This window comes from Peromyscus maniculatus, chromosome 8, assembly GCF_049852395.1.
Source record: "Peromyscus maniculatus bairdii isolate BWxNUB_F1_BW_parent chromosome 8, HU_Pman_BW_mat_3.1, whole genome shotgun sequence".
In the NCBI taxonomy this organism is placed as follows: domain Eukaryota; kingdom Metazoa; phylum Chordata; class Mammalia; order Rodentia; family Cricetidae; genus Peromyscus; species Peromyscus maniculatus.
In genome coordinates this window covers 87781662-87797296 of record NC_134859.1, presented here as the reverse complement: position 1 = coordinate 87797296, position 15635 = coordinate 87781662, and the positions used below count along the sequence as shown (strand labels likewise).

General features: G+C 48.6%; 1 protein-coding gene across 4 annotated transcripts in view; it reads left to right on the top strand.

Annotated features, from left to right (window-relative positions):
• Positions 1–15051, top strand: part of Stat5b (signal transducer and activator of transcription 5B) — a 72750-nt gene extending 57699 nt beyond the window's left edge. For all 4 annotated transcript variants that reach the window (XM_076543402.1, XM_076543404.1, XM_006992900.4 and 1 more), the window contains 7 exons: positions 3406–3612; positions 5580–5674; positions 6130–6260; positions 7457–7627; positions 11712–11763; positions 12025–12129; positions 12594–15051. In XM_076543402.1, the coding sequence (XP_076399517.1) occupies positions 3406–3612; positions 5580–5674; positions 6130–6260; positions 7457–7627; positions 11712–11763; positions 12025–12129; positions 12594–12720 (888 nt within the window). In that variant the 3' untranslated portion in view covers positions 12721–15051. The remainder of the gene's footprint in view (positions 1–3405; positions 3613–5579; positions 5675–6129; positions 6261–7456; positions 7628–11711; positions 11764–12024; positions 12130–12593) is intronic.
• The last annotated feature ends 584 nt before the right edge of the window (positions 15052–15635 follow it).

Here is a 15635-nt window from a genome sequence, read left to right as displayed (position 1 = left end):
ACCACGCTTTATTGCAAAGGCAGGGTTTTTTATGAGATTCTTCCCTGTGTGTGCTACAAACCCAGAGTTTAGACTCTTGAAAAAGGCCGCTGCGCACTCTGCCTTCATAAACCTTCTGGATTGGATTGCTTCATTTCTGTCCCTGCTCTCCACAGAGCTCTCCGTAACCTTGACATGCCCTGCAGTGTGTCATCAGTAGGACATCTTGCCCAAATAATATGTATTTTCCCATTTTTAGTTAAACTAATGCTAGGGTATCTTTTTTTTTTTTTTTGGTTTTTTCGAGACAGGGTTTCTCTGTGTAGCTTTGCGCCTTTCCTGGAACTTACTCTGTAGACCAGACTGGCCTCGAACTCACAGAGATCCGCCTGGCTCTGCCTCCCGAGTGCTGGGATTAAAGGCATGCACCACCGCCACCTGGCTAAATGCTAGCTATTTAAAAGTAAATGCAGAAAGCTTGACATGGTGGTACACCTTTAGTCTCAGCTCAGCACTTGGAAGACAGAGGCCAGCCTGGTCTACATGAGTCCCAGGCAATTCGGGGTTACATAAAGAGACCCTGTCTCAAAAAAAAATTAGTAAATAAATACAGGGGTTTGAGGAATGGCTCAGTCAGTAAAGTGCTTGCTTCACAAGCATGAAAACCTAAGTTCATATTCCCGAGAACCCATGTGAAAATCCAGTGCGGCTGCCCTTGATTGTAATCGCAGCTCTGGGGAGGCAGGGACATGAGGATCTCTGTGGCTCACTGGCCAGACAGTCTCACCATCTCACTGAGCTCCAGACTCAGTGAGAGAAATAAGGAAGCACTGTATGTCCACCTCTGGCCTCCACATAAATGTGCATGCACACATAGGGACACCTTCATACAATAAAATATACATGTTCTAATGGGATTTTATTCTGCACAAATACTATGTATATGTTATGTAATAAGTACAATGTGGCCTTGTTTGTCATAGCTAAGGACGGGAGGCTGATAGATTGATGCCCATCTTCAGGGCTTGGCAAATGTTGGTCTTCTCCGTTGCAGAATATTTAGCAACCATAGAAGAAAGTGAAGACTTTGCCAGGCAGTGGTACATCCTTGTACTCTCAGCACCTGGGAAGCCAGCCTGGGATGCATAGCAAGAGCCTCTCTTCAAAAGGAGAAAAAGGGAAAGAAGGAGAAGAATTTCTTTGTAATGTTTAACTGGCACATTAAGACTGCACATATTCATGGCATACACTGTTACATTTTAATTTACAGATACATTGTGTAGTAGTCAGATCAGGGTAACTAGCATATCCATCTCCTGGACACTTATGATTTTCATGTGCTAAGAACATTGAGGGGCTGGAGAGACGGCTCCCAGGCAGAACACCAGAGTCCAGCCAAGTGGCCCACAACTGCCTTCAACTCCAGCTCCGGAGACTCTGACACCCTCTTTTGGCCTCCGTGGTCACCTACACATACATACATGTACAAGCACACACAGAGACACACAACTAAAAATAAAATAAATATCTTTTTAAAAAGAAAAAAAAAAAAGAGAGCATTGACAGTCCACTGACCACGCATGGTAACTCACTCCTGTAATCCTAGCACTTAGGAGCTAGAGTCAGAAGGATCAGAAGTTCAAGGTCATTCTTAGCTATATATTAATATCAAGTTCAAGACCAGATTGGGCTGCATGAGACCCTGTCTCAAATAAACTAAAAAGGGGGGCTGGGAGATGACTTAGTAAAATGCTTATATGGAGACCTGAGTTTTTTATTTTATTTTATTATTTTATTTTATTTTATTTTATGTGTATGAGTGAGTGTTTTGCCTGCATATAGATATGTGTACCATGTTGTGCCTGGTGCCCATGGAGGCCAGAAGAGGGCACCAGATCCCCAGGAACTAGAGTTACAGACGATTGTGAGCTGCCATGTGGATGCCGGGAATCAAACCCAGGTCCTCTGCAAGAACAGCCAGTGCTCTTAATCATTTGAGCTATCTCTCCAGCCCCAGTAATAAATTAAAAGATAAAACACATAGAAAGCTCATGAGGGCTGGGCGGTGGTGGCGCACGCCTTTAATCCCAGCACTCGGGAGGCAGAGCCAGGCGGATCTCTGTGAGTTCGAGGCCAGCCTGGGCTACCAAGTGAGTTCCAGGAAAGGCACAAAGCTACACAGAGAAACCCTGTCTCAAAAAAACCAAAAAAAAAAAAAAAAAGAAAGCTCATGAGGAATGACACTTGAGGCTGACCTTTGGCCTCCACATATGTGCACCACCCCCGCCCACTCCCACAGAAAGGGGAGGGGGAAGGGAGAAGGGAGGAAGGAAGAAAGTCCCCTCTTCTGGCTGTTTAGAAACATGCCACTACAGTCACCTAGTGTGATCTGAGCCCCAGACCACGTTCCTCCAGCCTAATTGCACCTTTGTAACCCATTGACCAGCCGGCTGGCTGGAATGAGAAGCAATTTATTAAAAGTTCATACACTAAATCCCCAGGGGAGTCCTTGCCCTGGAGGAGATGGGAATGGGGGAGTAGATGGGGGGGAGGGTGGGGGAAGGGGCAGGAGGAGGGAGGACAGGGGAATCCATGGCTGATATGTAAAATTAAATTAATTATAAAATTGTTACACTAACCTTTTTATCAATAAAATTGCCAACTAGAAAATTTCCACTCTTCCATGCCAAGTTGCTTCACTTTGAGCTAGAGTTCTTGGCAGGTGTCAAGGGCAAGTGTTACACTTGCAGCCATACATGTGTGTGTGTCCATTCTCTCTCTGTGCTCACTTAGAAGTGTTACACTTGTGACCATACATGTGTGTGTCCATTCTCTCTCTGTGTATACTTAGAAGTGTTACACTTGTGACCATACATGTGTGTGCCCATTCTCTGTGTGTTCACTTAGAAAGCCAGCCTTGTCATTTTGCTTTCTCCCCCCCCCCCCCCATGGGATCTTGTGTAGCCCAGGCTGACCTCAAACTCTATGTAGCAGAAAATGACCTTGAGCTCCTGCCCCTTGGGGTGCTGAGATCACAGGCATGTCTCACCCACCCCCACCCCCCACCCCCACCCCCGGCAATGTTTTCAATACCTAAACTTCCAGTGACTCTAGCCCAGGAGCCTCGGCGTGGCGATGCTTTGTTCTGACTCTGTTTGTTAGAACCAGAGTCAGACTGCATGGTCAGCAGCTGCCGAGCCAGTGCACCGAGCTCGAGGTGGCCCCCTAGCTGTGTCGTATACGAGGACCACAAAGTAGAACCGTGTGTGTCTCTCAGAACTGGACACCCCGTCAAAGTCTGAATACACTCAGGCTTGGCAAGACAGCGCTTTCTAACTCTCCCCAGCCACCATTGCTTTTCTTTTGCAGCCTGAGAGAATCCGTCATGCAACTGTTCTCTTACACGCCGGCTTCTCTCCCTCTCAGGGCAGGGTGCCGTTTGCCGTGCCTGACAAGGTGCTCTGGCCGCAGCTGTGTGAAGCGCTCAACATGAAATTCAAGGCCGAAGTGCAGAGCAACCGCGGCCTGACCAAGGAGAACCTGGTGTTCCTGGCCCAGAAACTGTTCAACAGCAGCAGCAGCCACCTCGAGGACTACAACAGCATGTCGGTGTCCTGGTCCCAGTTCAACCGGGTGAGCGGCTGGCTGCCAGTTGCTCTTACTCCAGTCTTTCCAGATGTTTGTCTGCTGGAGTTCCCCCGCCCTGGGCCCCTGTTCTTCATATTTTCGTAAACTCTACCCAAAGTCATAGGAACATCTGTGTAGATGGAGCACTGGAGAGTTAGTTGGGTCTCATGTAGTCACGTCTTTCCGTGGTGTGAGGAAGCTGGAGCTTGCATGCAGTTAATGCATTCCTTCTCTTAGGAAGGAAACGGTGCAGCAAACACTAGCCAACCTTCCCCGGCTCTGTTCTGGCAGCTCTGATGTGGAACGCCAGCACAGCTTCTGGGGGACCCTCAACTTCCCAGAAGGGGGTATGGACAGAGGAAACATTTCCTCTGGCATCTGTCAAATTCGTGATTGTGTCAGATCTTTGGCTCTTCAGTTAATCTTCTCCCCCGTATGTCCTCACCCCAGACTTTCAGATGCCCTTGATTCAGAGAGCTCACGGCTTCTGAGTCTTCTGAGTGGTTCTGGGCTCACAGTTGCTGGTCACCAGAGGTGGGGAAACGGGCCTCAGTGGCCTAGCTTCGACACTGTGGTAAAGCCCTCGCCTCCCACAGAACCTAGTTACTGTACTTGGCTGATAATTACTGGGAATGTGTGTGTGTGACGTCAGCTTCTCTGTGGCTTCTTGTGGCCTCATTCAGGTCAGATCTACAAAGCCACCCTGCATCTTATTAAAGCGCAGGCTGTGATTCATAGCAGGTCTGAGGTGGGCCTGGGAAAATGTGCATTTCTCAGAATCTCCCAGGGGATACTGATGCTGTTTGTCACATGTCACATGTGTCAGAAATAGCCAGAGGCAGGTCCACCAAATCTAGCTGGAGGTGTAGCAGGCTCCCCTGGGGGTTGGTACGAGGACTGTGGCTTTTATTCTTTGCCTCTCCCTTTCCTCTGTGGCTTGTCTTTGGAGCTTTAGGACGATTGATAAAAAGCAAACAGGCAGAGATATTTGCATGCGTCTGATAGTGGAGATGTTTGTCTGTAAGCAGCCCATGCCGCCTGTCCATAAGCATTGGCCAGGATTTGAAGCTTTTCAGTTTCTTCAGAGGCCTGATAGTCTGGGAAGTCAGAGCCAAATCTGCCCTCCCCATCTCTTCCTCGCACATTTTTATAGAGAACCTGAACAAAGGCAATAAACCAATTCAAAGTTCAATTGTATTCTTCTGGTAGCCGGGTCCCCAGGGTTCAGTCTTCTCCCCCTGGCAGCTGGGTCCTCAAGCTCAGTCCTGTCCTCTGGCAGTTGATCCTCAGAATTCAGCCTTATGCTTCCAGCGGCTCACAACTGTCCATAACTCCAGTTCCAGGGGATCCTTATGGCCTCTTCTGGCTTCTGGGCACTGCACACATGTGGCACACAGACAAACGTGCAGGCAAAACACCCACACACAAAATAATAAAATAAAGAAAAGAAACAGCTCTTATGGACCCCGATCCTATTCTCTAGGAAGCATGCCCACAGCCAAAGAAAGCCTAGGAGCGGGTCAAGCTGGGAGAATCTTTTAACCACAAAGCACACAAACTGGCAAGCTACTCTGCTTCACTGTGAGGGTCAGACTAGAGAAGGGACATTCTGCCGGGCGGTGGTGGCACACATCTTTAATCTCAGCACTGGGGAGGCAGAGTCAGGCGGATCTCTGTGAGTTGGAGGCCAGCCTGGGCTACAGAGCGAGATTCCTGTTCCCCGCCTTGCTGTCTTGCTCCATGTGACAGGGTGGGTTCACATACACCAAGGCCATTGAGTCTTGCCTACCTCCTGGGTGACATCTAGGTTTAACGCTAATTCAGAAGAAGCCAACCCTCAGCAGGTTGTGTGTGGGGGGTCTTTCTACAGAATACGGGACCCGTGTCTTTGCAGCACATTGTCTGTCATACGGGCAGCTGACATTCCAGTGCTCACTCCGGCTTTCTTCCTGTTCGTTGTTGTCTCCGTCCAGGAGAACTTGCCGGGACGGAACTACACCTTCTGGCAGTGGTTTGACGGGGTGATGGAGGTGTTAAAGAAACATCTCAAGCCTCACTGGAACGATGGGTGAGAATCATCTTTACTGTTGCGTATTTATTTATTTTTTTTTATTTTATTTTTTAATTTTTTATTTTATTTATTTGTTTGTTTGTTTATTTATTTATTTATTTATTTATTTATTTATTTATTTATTTATTTGGTTTTTTGAGACAGGGTTTCTCTGTGTAGTTTTGTGCCTTTCCTGGAGCTCACTTGGTAGCCCAGGCTGGCCTCGAACTCACAGAGATTCGCCTGCCTCTGCCTCCCGAGTGCTGGGATTAAAGGCGTGCGCCACCACCGCCCGGCCTGTTGCTTATTTATATTAGATGTTGCCAAGGCTTTCTCCTGAGCTCAAGCAATCCTCCTGCCTCAGTCCCCAAGCAGCTGGGGCTGCCATCTCCCATTCAGTCAGTACTAGAATACCAAAGCTTTCTCTCTGGCATTGTTACCCCTGCTTCTGTTCCTCTGCCTCTTTCATGCAGGGCCATCTTGGGTTTCGTGAACAAGCAACAGGCCCATGACCTGCTCATCAACAAGCCAGATGGGACCTTCCTGCTGAGATTCAGCGATTCCGAGATCGGAGGCATCACCATTGCCTGGAAGTTTGACTCTCGTGGGTACCTCTCCCTTTCTGCAACACATCTTGGCTTTATGTCCAAAGTTAGCTGGTTTTGTCAAAAAAAAATGATTCTGATCCATCTCATTGAGAACATGTTGTTTGTCGGGGCCAGTCCTCATTACAGGAATCACTAACTTAACGATGACGCAGCTGCTCGTAAGGCGGCCTGTGAGCAATCTTATTATGGGAAATGCTGAAGCATAGCCTTAAAATGGGCAACAGCCAGAGTCTCAGCCACTTCCCTTTTGAAACGTTTGCCTCTTTGTTACTCAGCCTGGAGATCGTTCCAGTCATCCTGAACAGTAATAATACACTAGTTCCGTGATTCCCTAATTAATGTAAGGTGTTGCCACTGAGCATTGCCACTCAAGAATGTCTCTTCTTTTTTTTTTTTTTCTTTCTGTTTTTCAAGACAAAGTTTCTCTGTGTAGTTTCGGTGCCTGTCCTGGATCTCGCTCTGTAGCCCAGCCTGGCCTCGAACTCACAGAGATCCGCCTGACTCTGCCTCCCGAGTGCTGGGATTAAAGACGTGCGCCACCACCGCCCGGCAGAATGTCCCTTCTTTAGTCTGACCCTCACAGTGAAGCAGAGTAGCTTGCCAGTTTGTGTGCTTTGTGGTTTCAAGATTCTCCCAGCTTGACCCGCTCCTAGGTTTTCTTTGGCTGTGGGCATGCTTCCTAGAGAATAGGATCGGGGTCCATAAGAGCTGTTTCTTTTCTTTATTTTATTATTTTGTGTGTGGGTGTTTTGCCTGAACGTTTGTCTGTGTGCCACATGTATGCAGTGCCCAGAAGCCAGAAGAGGCCATAAGGATCCCCTGGAACTGGAGTTATGGACAGTTGTGAGCCGTCATGTGGGTGCTGGGGACTGAACCCCAGTCCTCTGGAAGAACAAGTGCTCTTAACTGCTGAGCCGTCTCTCCAGCCCCGGAGCTATGTCTTTCAAACAGGGGAGGACCCTACTTGAACTTGAGTCCACTGAGATCTCTGGATCTCTAGGGAAGTGATGGATGCATCTGCTTGTGTATCGAGACATCTCAGGGGTCCCTATCCACAGCCTGTGGCTGTTTGGGGATGAACATTTCTGTTGGCATGATTTTAATGAGGGGCTTGAATTTTAAGTCTGTGGATTTTAAGATCTCACATTCAGAAATCATGGTTAGAACGTGATTATTCTGTTTATTGCTCTAGAGGAAAGAATGTTTTGGAACCTGATGCCTTTCACCACTAGAGACTTCTCCATCCGGTCCCTGGCTGACCGCTTGGGGGACTTGAATTACCTCATATACGTGTTTCCTGACCGGCCGAAGGATGAAGTCTATTCTAAGTATTACACGCCAGTCCCGTGTGAGCCTGCCACCGGTGAGTGTCCATCTGTGGTGGATTTTGTACTGACTTTACTTTTGATTTTGTTTGAGTTTTTGCTAGTATGTGTGTGTACATACATGTGTATATATGTGTACATGTGTGTATGCATGGATGGGCAAATCTCTTTCCTGCGTGAGACCCAAACAGCACCCCACTGCTGTTCAAGAAATACCCAGGGCAGATGTGAACCCCATGCAGTATTTGTCAGTGAAAATGCCTCTACTTCCTGGATGCCGGAGACTGAAGTCACACAATACCACTCCTGGCCAAAATAATACCCCATATTATCCTAAAAATGTTAGGAAGTGCACAAATTTGTCAGAAAGAAAGGCATCGCACACATCTGGAAGTTAGTCTCTGTAGACAGCTCGGTGGCAGTCTTCAGCATTCTGTAGATGTGTGTTCTGTTCTCTCCCCGGGTACTTGGGAGCTTCTGATGTGGAGGCTGCAGTCTGGTCAGAGACAGCAAGTGAGTCAACAGTGACGCGTGTTTACCGAGCAGTGGATTTGCTGAAGAACCCTCAGCAGCTGCAGCCGTGAGGGGGTGAGGTGCGGGGAGCGGGCATCGTTTCTCCAGAGTGCTCAGGGGAGGCTTCTGAGGAAGTGACACGTGAAGAGACTTGAACAAAGTAAGGAAGCTGGCTTCGCAAAGATCTAGAGAGCAAACATCCTAGGCCGAGAGAGTAAGTCCAGCTGGGGTGGCCGAAAAGCTCCCCAGAGCCAGGAGGCTGCTTCCAGCCAAGCAGGATGCTGATGGTGGGAGCTGAGGCCAGGGCGCTTAAGCAGTGGAGGCCAGGGTGAAAGGTTAAGCCATACATTATCCTTTGTGCCCTGATTTCAGACACACACATCCCCCCGCCCCCTCTCAAGAGTTACAGGTCAGAGCCAGGTGGTGGTGGTGGTGGTGGTGGTGGTGGTGGTGGTGGTGGTGGTGGTGGTGGTGGTGGTGGTGCACACCTTTAATTCCAGCACTCAAGAGGCAGAGGCAGGCAGATCTGTGAGTTTAAGGACAGCCTGGTCTACAGAGTGAGTTCCAGGACATCCAGGGTTACACAATGAAACTGTGTCTTGGGGGGAAAAGAAAAAAAAAAGTTACAGGTCAGTAATGCATTCATGCCACATGAGTGAATCTTCATGATTGCATAGGATTCCATTACATAGATTCTGTACTATATTCAAGGTTAGGTAATTACAATTCTTATTACTTAATTTCATTTTCACTTATGACTGAGATTGAGATAACCTAGCATAGTATCTTGTTCAACTATTTCCTTAGGATAAATTCCTAAGCAGAATTAGGTCAAAGGGCTAATGCTTTTTAAGCTTTTTGATACACCTTTCCAAAATTGCCTTCAAAAGGCCAAATTCACTTCCCCCACAGACACCTGTTGGACATCTGCTTTTCTGTCCTCTTGCCAACCACAGGATAGTCATCCATTTCATGTCTGCCAGTCTAGTTGGCATAAAAATGCTACCTTATAGCTGGGCAGTGGTGGCACATGCCTTTAATCCCAGCACTTGGGAGGAAGAAGCTGATCTGAGTTCGAGGTCATCCTGGTCTACAGAGTGAGTTCCAAGACAGCCAGGGCTACAGAGAGACATTGTCTCAAATAATCAAAAAAAAAAAAAAAAAAAAAAAAAAAAAAAAAACTACCTGGTAGGTCTTACATGTATTTCTCTATTTCTAGGTAACCTTTACATATGATGATAATAATTTCAGAATAATACATAGTTAGCATTTGTTAAATGCCTCTTTGTGCCAGGAATTTTCCTAAACACGTTTCCTGCAGTATCTCTCTTAGTCACTCTTCTATTGCTGTGAAGAGACACCATGACCAAGGCAACTCTTAATAAAGGGAAGCATTTTACTGAGGACTGACTTACAGTTTCAGAGGCTTAGTCCATTATCATCATGGCAGGGAGCATGGCATTAGAGCATTAACTGAGAGCTGCATCCCGATCTGCAGGCAGAGAGAGAGAGACTGAGCCTGGCATGGAATTTTGAAACCTCAAAGCCCACACCTCCTGCCTTAATTACGGTTTCTGTTGTGAAAAGACACCATGACCATGGCAACTCTTACAAAGGAAAGTATTTAATCGCGTGGCTGACAGTTCAGAGGTTTAGTCTATTATCGGCATGGCAGCACACAGGCAGACATGGTGCTGGAGAGGTGGCTGAGAGTTCTACATCTGGATCTTCAGGCAGCAGGAAGAGACTGCCACGCTGGACCTGCCTTGAGCATCTGAGACCTCAGAGCCCTCCCCCAGTGACACACTTCCTCCTTCAAGGACACACCCACTCCAACAAGGCCACACCTCCTAATAGGGCCACTCCCATGGGCCTATGGGGGGCCATTTTTATTCAAACCATCACACCTCCTAATCCTTTAAAACAGTTCTACTCCCTGGTGACCAACCATTCAAATACATGAGCCTGTGAGGGCCATTTTTATTCAGACCACCACAGTATCTCATTTAATCCTTGGACCAGCTCTCAGAAGTGTGACTGTTACTCCTGTTTTACATAGAAGGAAACTGAGGCACTGAGAAATAAAATAATTTGCCAAAGGTCACGTGACTGGGACATGGCCAAGCCAAGGTTTCAGCTTGCCTTAGCTCCTGAGCCGAGATTCTTCAACCACCACCTGTAATTTTTTTCCGTGAAAAGCATGTTTGTGTTTCTTCCTTATTTTCCTTTTAAAGTTATATTTTTATAGAGAAATATACTTACCCGAGGCAGAGGAGATCATTTAGTTAGTAGAGTACTTGCTGTGAGTTTGATACCTAGAGCCCACACTTTAAAAAAAAAAAAAAAAAAAGCCCAGCAATGTGGCACACATTTGTAATCCTGGTGTTAAGGAGGCAGAGACAGTGGATCTCTGAGGTTTGTTGGCCAGCCAGCCTAGCCTACTCATTGGGTTCCAGGCCAAAGAGAGACCCTGTCTCAAAAACCAAAAAAAGGTGGGTGATGCCTAAGGAATGACGCCCAAGGTGTCCTCTGTCCTCCACATGCACAGGCACACATATGCACATTCATATGCATACACATGAACATGTGTACACACATACATACAAGAAAATATATGATACTTTATTCATATATCTATATAGAAAGTATTTTCTTTGTTATTTAAGTTTTATTTTCTCAAGTGCAAAGACTTGTGATTTCCATAGAAACCTAATCTGTCTTTTTCCTCTGAGTGTGTGTGTGTGTATGTGTGTGTGTGTGTGTGTGTGTGTGTGTGTGTGTGTGTATGTGGGTGTGCAATGCACGCACATGCCATGGTGCGAATGTGGAAGTCAGAGGACAATGTACCGGAGCCAGCACTCTGCTCCCACTGTGTGTGTGGGTCCTGGGGATGGAACTTGTGTCATCGGGCTTAGGACAAGAGCCTTTACTACTGAGCTATCTTGCCTGTTCCAACCATGAATTTTTAAAGCTATTACAGGCATATAAACTCAGTTTGGGAGGCTGAGACAGGAGGATCCAAAGTACGGTACCTGCTTGGGGTAGAGAGTGAGTTCAAAGCCATCTTTGTGCAATTTCATGGGACACTGTCTCAAAAGCAAAAGTGAAAAGAGGCCTGAGAACACAGCTTAGGGGTAGAGCTTTTGTCGAGTGTGCGATGGCCTCGGTTCAGTCCTCAGCACAGACAAAAAGAGTCAGACATATTGGGAACTCCTAAGGCAGAGGCAGGCAGATCTCTGAGTTTGAAGCCAGCCTGAACTCCATGGAGAGTTCCCAGCCAGCCTGGCCCACATAGTGAGAGCTTGTCTCAAAAGAAAAGGAAGTTACTTTCACAAATGTACGGCACCAGCAGCTGACTCGAAGTGCATGGGAGTACCAGTCTTCTCTCTGTGGACTTTCTAAATCACGTCAGCCGACCTGGAAGGCGGCTGATTTGTGGTTTTAGTCTAAGCTGCACATCTCCAGCAGGCCTCTCAGCAGACAGAAATGTTACATGCCATGTTGTGTCCTGAGTTAAGATTGGGTGGCTGTGTCCTAATCCAAGAAAAGAGGGGTTCTTGAGGGAGGTGCCTCTGAGGACTCTGGTTTTCACTGTTCTTCTCCCCGCAGCCAAAGCAGCTGACGGATACGTGAAGCCGCAGATCAAGCAAGTGGTCCCTGAGTAAGTGTCCGGGGCCCAGCTCTATTCTCCCGGTGCCTCTCCCTCCACGCTGTGTCCATCCCAGCACTCATCACTCTCTGCTGCTGAGTCCAGCATCCCTAACCCCCTGGTAAACTCAGTTTAGCCTTTGAGAAGGAACTGAGTTCCATCATGCTGTGGCCAGGCCCCTGGGGGTCCAACCTCCTGTGTCCTGAAAAAAGATGTCCCCAGTCCCCTCCACCAGTCCACGTGGCTGAGACTGTGTTCTGCTTCCTTCCACAGGTTTGCTAACGCATCTACAGATGCGGGGAGCGGCGCCACCTACATGGACCAGGCCCCCTCTCCAGCAGTGTGCCCCCAGGCTCACTACAACATGTACTCACAGAAGTAGGTCGTGCTCTTGGAGGCATATGGGGAGGTACTGGGGCCTTGCCTTAGGCTGGACTTCCTAAGGCCTGGAGTGGGAGGCAAAGGAACCTGAAGGTTCTCTGGATCTGACCTCACCCAGCCTAGGCCCAGGCTCTGGCGGGGGGTGGGAGGGTGGGGGGAATCCATCTGATATTTGAAGCATGAAGTGCCCATGAGCAAATGGCATCTGCTCGTCTTCTCTGAAGATGGAGATGTGCTACTCTGTGTTTAAGGAATGGCTGCAATGTAGATGTGGGCAGCTAGGGTGGGTACTGAGAACTGAATCTCTGCAGACCTAGCCAGCAAAGGTATCAGGGGATCTTTCCAGTGAGGACCTAGGTGAAAGGGACAGCCCGGATCTCTCACCTGATGGGTTGTGGGGTGTGAGGTGACCTCTGATAACCGTTTGTCTTGCCCTCCATCACTTGTCTTGCCCTCTGAAGCACCGACTCTGTCCTTGACACCGACGGGGACTTCGATCTAGAAGACACGATGGACGTGGCGCGGCGCGTGGAGGAACTCTTAGGCCGGCCCATGGACAGTCAGTGGATCCCTCATGCCCAGTCATGACCAGACCTCGCCGCCTGCAGCTTCATCATCCTCGCGGAGGAACTTTCTTGTGGATGTTTTAATTCCATGAATCGCTTCTCTTTGGAAACAATACTCATAATGTGAAGTGTTAATATAGTTGTGACTTTAGTGTTCCTGTGCATCGTGGCACCAGTGAAGGGAGTGTGTGTGAGTGTGAATGTGTGGGTTTGCACGTTGTGTTCCCCCCCCCCTCCACCCCTTGCTGTCCAGTCTAAGCTGCAGTGCCAGGGCAGGGGCCGGGCTTGTTTTCACCTCGTGCAAAGAGGCGGTCGGTCCCCTGGACCCTGGAACCTGGCCATGTGTCTTAAGGGTGGCCGAACTTTGACACGCGACTGTTCAAGTAAGAAAAGGACAAAGAGAGGAAAAAGCACCTCCTCTCTGGGGAGCCTTCCTCCCTCGGCCAGGCAGTCCATAGTCCACGCCAGCTGCCATTGTCTCCTCCTGTCTTCTGAAATGTCGGTGACTGTCTGTTGATGGAGAAAGCCAATGCCTCACAGGTCCCCGTCCCCTTTGCGCATACGGATGGGAAGGGAAGCTGGATAAAGAGTGTTGGGGCAAAGGTGGCCGCAGGTTTTTGGATGGGTGGTGGCTGTTTCCACCACTTAACCCGTCCTAACATTGGCTCCTTGTCCTCTGCTTCCTCAGTCTCTGTTTCTAGATTGCCACTCAGCTTATGTGTGTGTACTCGTGTGGATATGTTTAACAAAATAATGGCAAGGAAGGAGGGCCACCCAGCCCAGGGCTGACAGGTGATGCCCTGTGCTCTGCCAGCGTGGCCCGTCTGTGCTACCCTCCCCCACTCTGTGCTGTGGCGAGGCTGTGCCTACATTATCCAAGGCTCTTCTAGAAGCTTGTGGATAACGGCTTTCTGCAAATGTCCAGTGGTGGTTTTGTTTCTAAATCAGGTCTTTTTATGTTTTTCCCATTTGCACCCTAATTTGACATCGAAGTTCTCTCTTCCTGTATCAAGTCCTGGGTCCTCTGTACCCAGGTCACCCCTTTTCCCGCCAGTGTCACAGAGTGTCCTGAGGAATAGGTGGTAGGGATTGTGACCCATACCTGGGGCCAGCCTGCCACGCAGGCAGCCACCACCGTGGGGTGCTGGGTGCTGTTGGGAGTTAGGCAAATGCAGTCAGCAGGTTGCTGGGAAGTTGGGTAAGCTTTAGGAACGAGAAGGACGGCTGGAGTGTCCCCAGAAGGAAGGAAGGGGCTGCAGAGGGCAGGCAGGGAGAGGGGCAAGCAGAGAGCGGTTACCTCTCAGGCCTGCAAAGCCCTCCTTGGCTTCCTCTCCAAACACGGGCAGAGCCACACCCAGGAGAGGAGGGCCCCAAAACCTTATTTTTATACATGCAAGTAAATAAACCTATTTTTTTTACAAAAATAACTTCTGAATTTATCAGTGTTTTACTGTTAAAGGAAAATACTCCTGTGTCGTAAATTATTTATTGGAAGATGACTTTTTAAAAGCTGCTGCTTGCCTTGGCTTGGTTTTGTACACTGATTTTTCTATGCCTGGCGGTAGCCTCTCTGCCTCAGGTGCTCGCTGGATGGAGGCGGCGTGAGGCCTCTCCCTGCCCCCTCAGGAGAAGGCTGGAGCTGCTTGAGGAATCCAGGCTTATGGGACTCTTCCCCACCTGTCATGTGGCCTGTTTGTCCCGGTAACCCTCCCAAGGGTGTGGACTTGACGCACTTCTAGATTTACTGTGGACACGGCCCCAGAGCATGGGGGTAACAGAGCAGCCTGGCACCCCTAGAAGGTTCCAAGCTTACTCTCGAGTTGGGTTGGAGAAGAAGGTGCCCAAGTAAGGCTTCCACACGGTCGCTTCGCTCCCCTGGGTTTTACTGAGGCTGTACCTGGAGATGGGAGAGGCTTTGAACTGGAAGCTGTGTTCCCTGTCTGCATGTCTCTCTCTCTCTCTTTCTCTCTCTCTCTCTCTCTATCTCTCTCTCTCTCTCTCTCTTTCTCTCTCTCTCTCTCTCTCTGCCCGACTCCTGCACACAAAGACGAGGCCAGGGCAGATCTCCACCCACCTCTTGCCTGCTCACAGACCCACACGTGAGTCCTGAAAGGTCTCAGCTTGGGGGTGTGGCGTGGGGGGGGCTTTGTCGGGGTGGAAGAAGATTCAAAGTGGCTTTCTCTAACAATGAAAATATTCTTCTGTAATTTTTCTTTTTAACATTTTATTTCAGATACATATTTTAGTGTTGAGGCAGATTAGTATATAGCCACCAAAAAGTATTGTGTATAAATTGGAACAGCCACAAAATTGTGTATTTTATGTTACAATAAAGGAGTCTTCTGAAGGACAATATTGAGTCCTGTTTCCTTTCCATCATGTGTCAAGGGAGGGTGGCTTTAACAGGAAAAAGTTCTCAGTCGTCAGCGTGACCCTAAGAAGGGGAACTAGTTGGGAGTCAACAGCCTGAGATGACACACGCATGGACTTGGATGGCAGACAGGGGCGGCTTTTCTTCCTGCTGGAAAATGTTTGGGAAATGGGAACGATAGCCATCTCAGATTCTCCACATTCTCTTCCTGATGGAGAGCCAGCCCTCACTGAGTGTGTTCGGCTTCCTCCCCTGAGCCTGGCACCATGTCGGGGAACTGGTGATAACAGGATGTTGGCTCCTGCCACCCCAGGTCGTTATGAAATATAAAAGTACATGAAGGAAGAGCCATGGAAAGCCCAAGGTGGCCTTTCTTCCCCTCTTCTTTGTGGGGCTTGAACCTAGGACCTCAAACATGCTAAGGAAACTCTCCACCACTTAGCTATGCCCCCTAATGCCCGGCCCTCTTTTTCTTTTGAGACAAGGTCTCAGGCTGTTGTTCAGCTCACTTTCTCAGTCTCCAGAGGGGTGGGTCAACTCAGGACACACAGGAGTTCAGGGAGGAA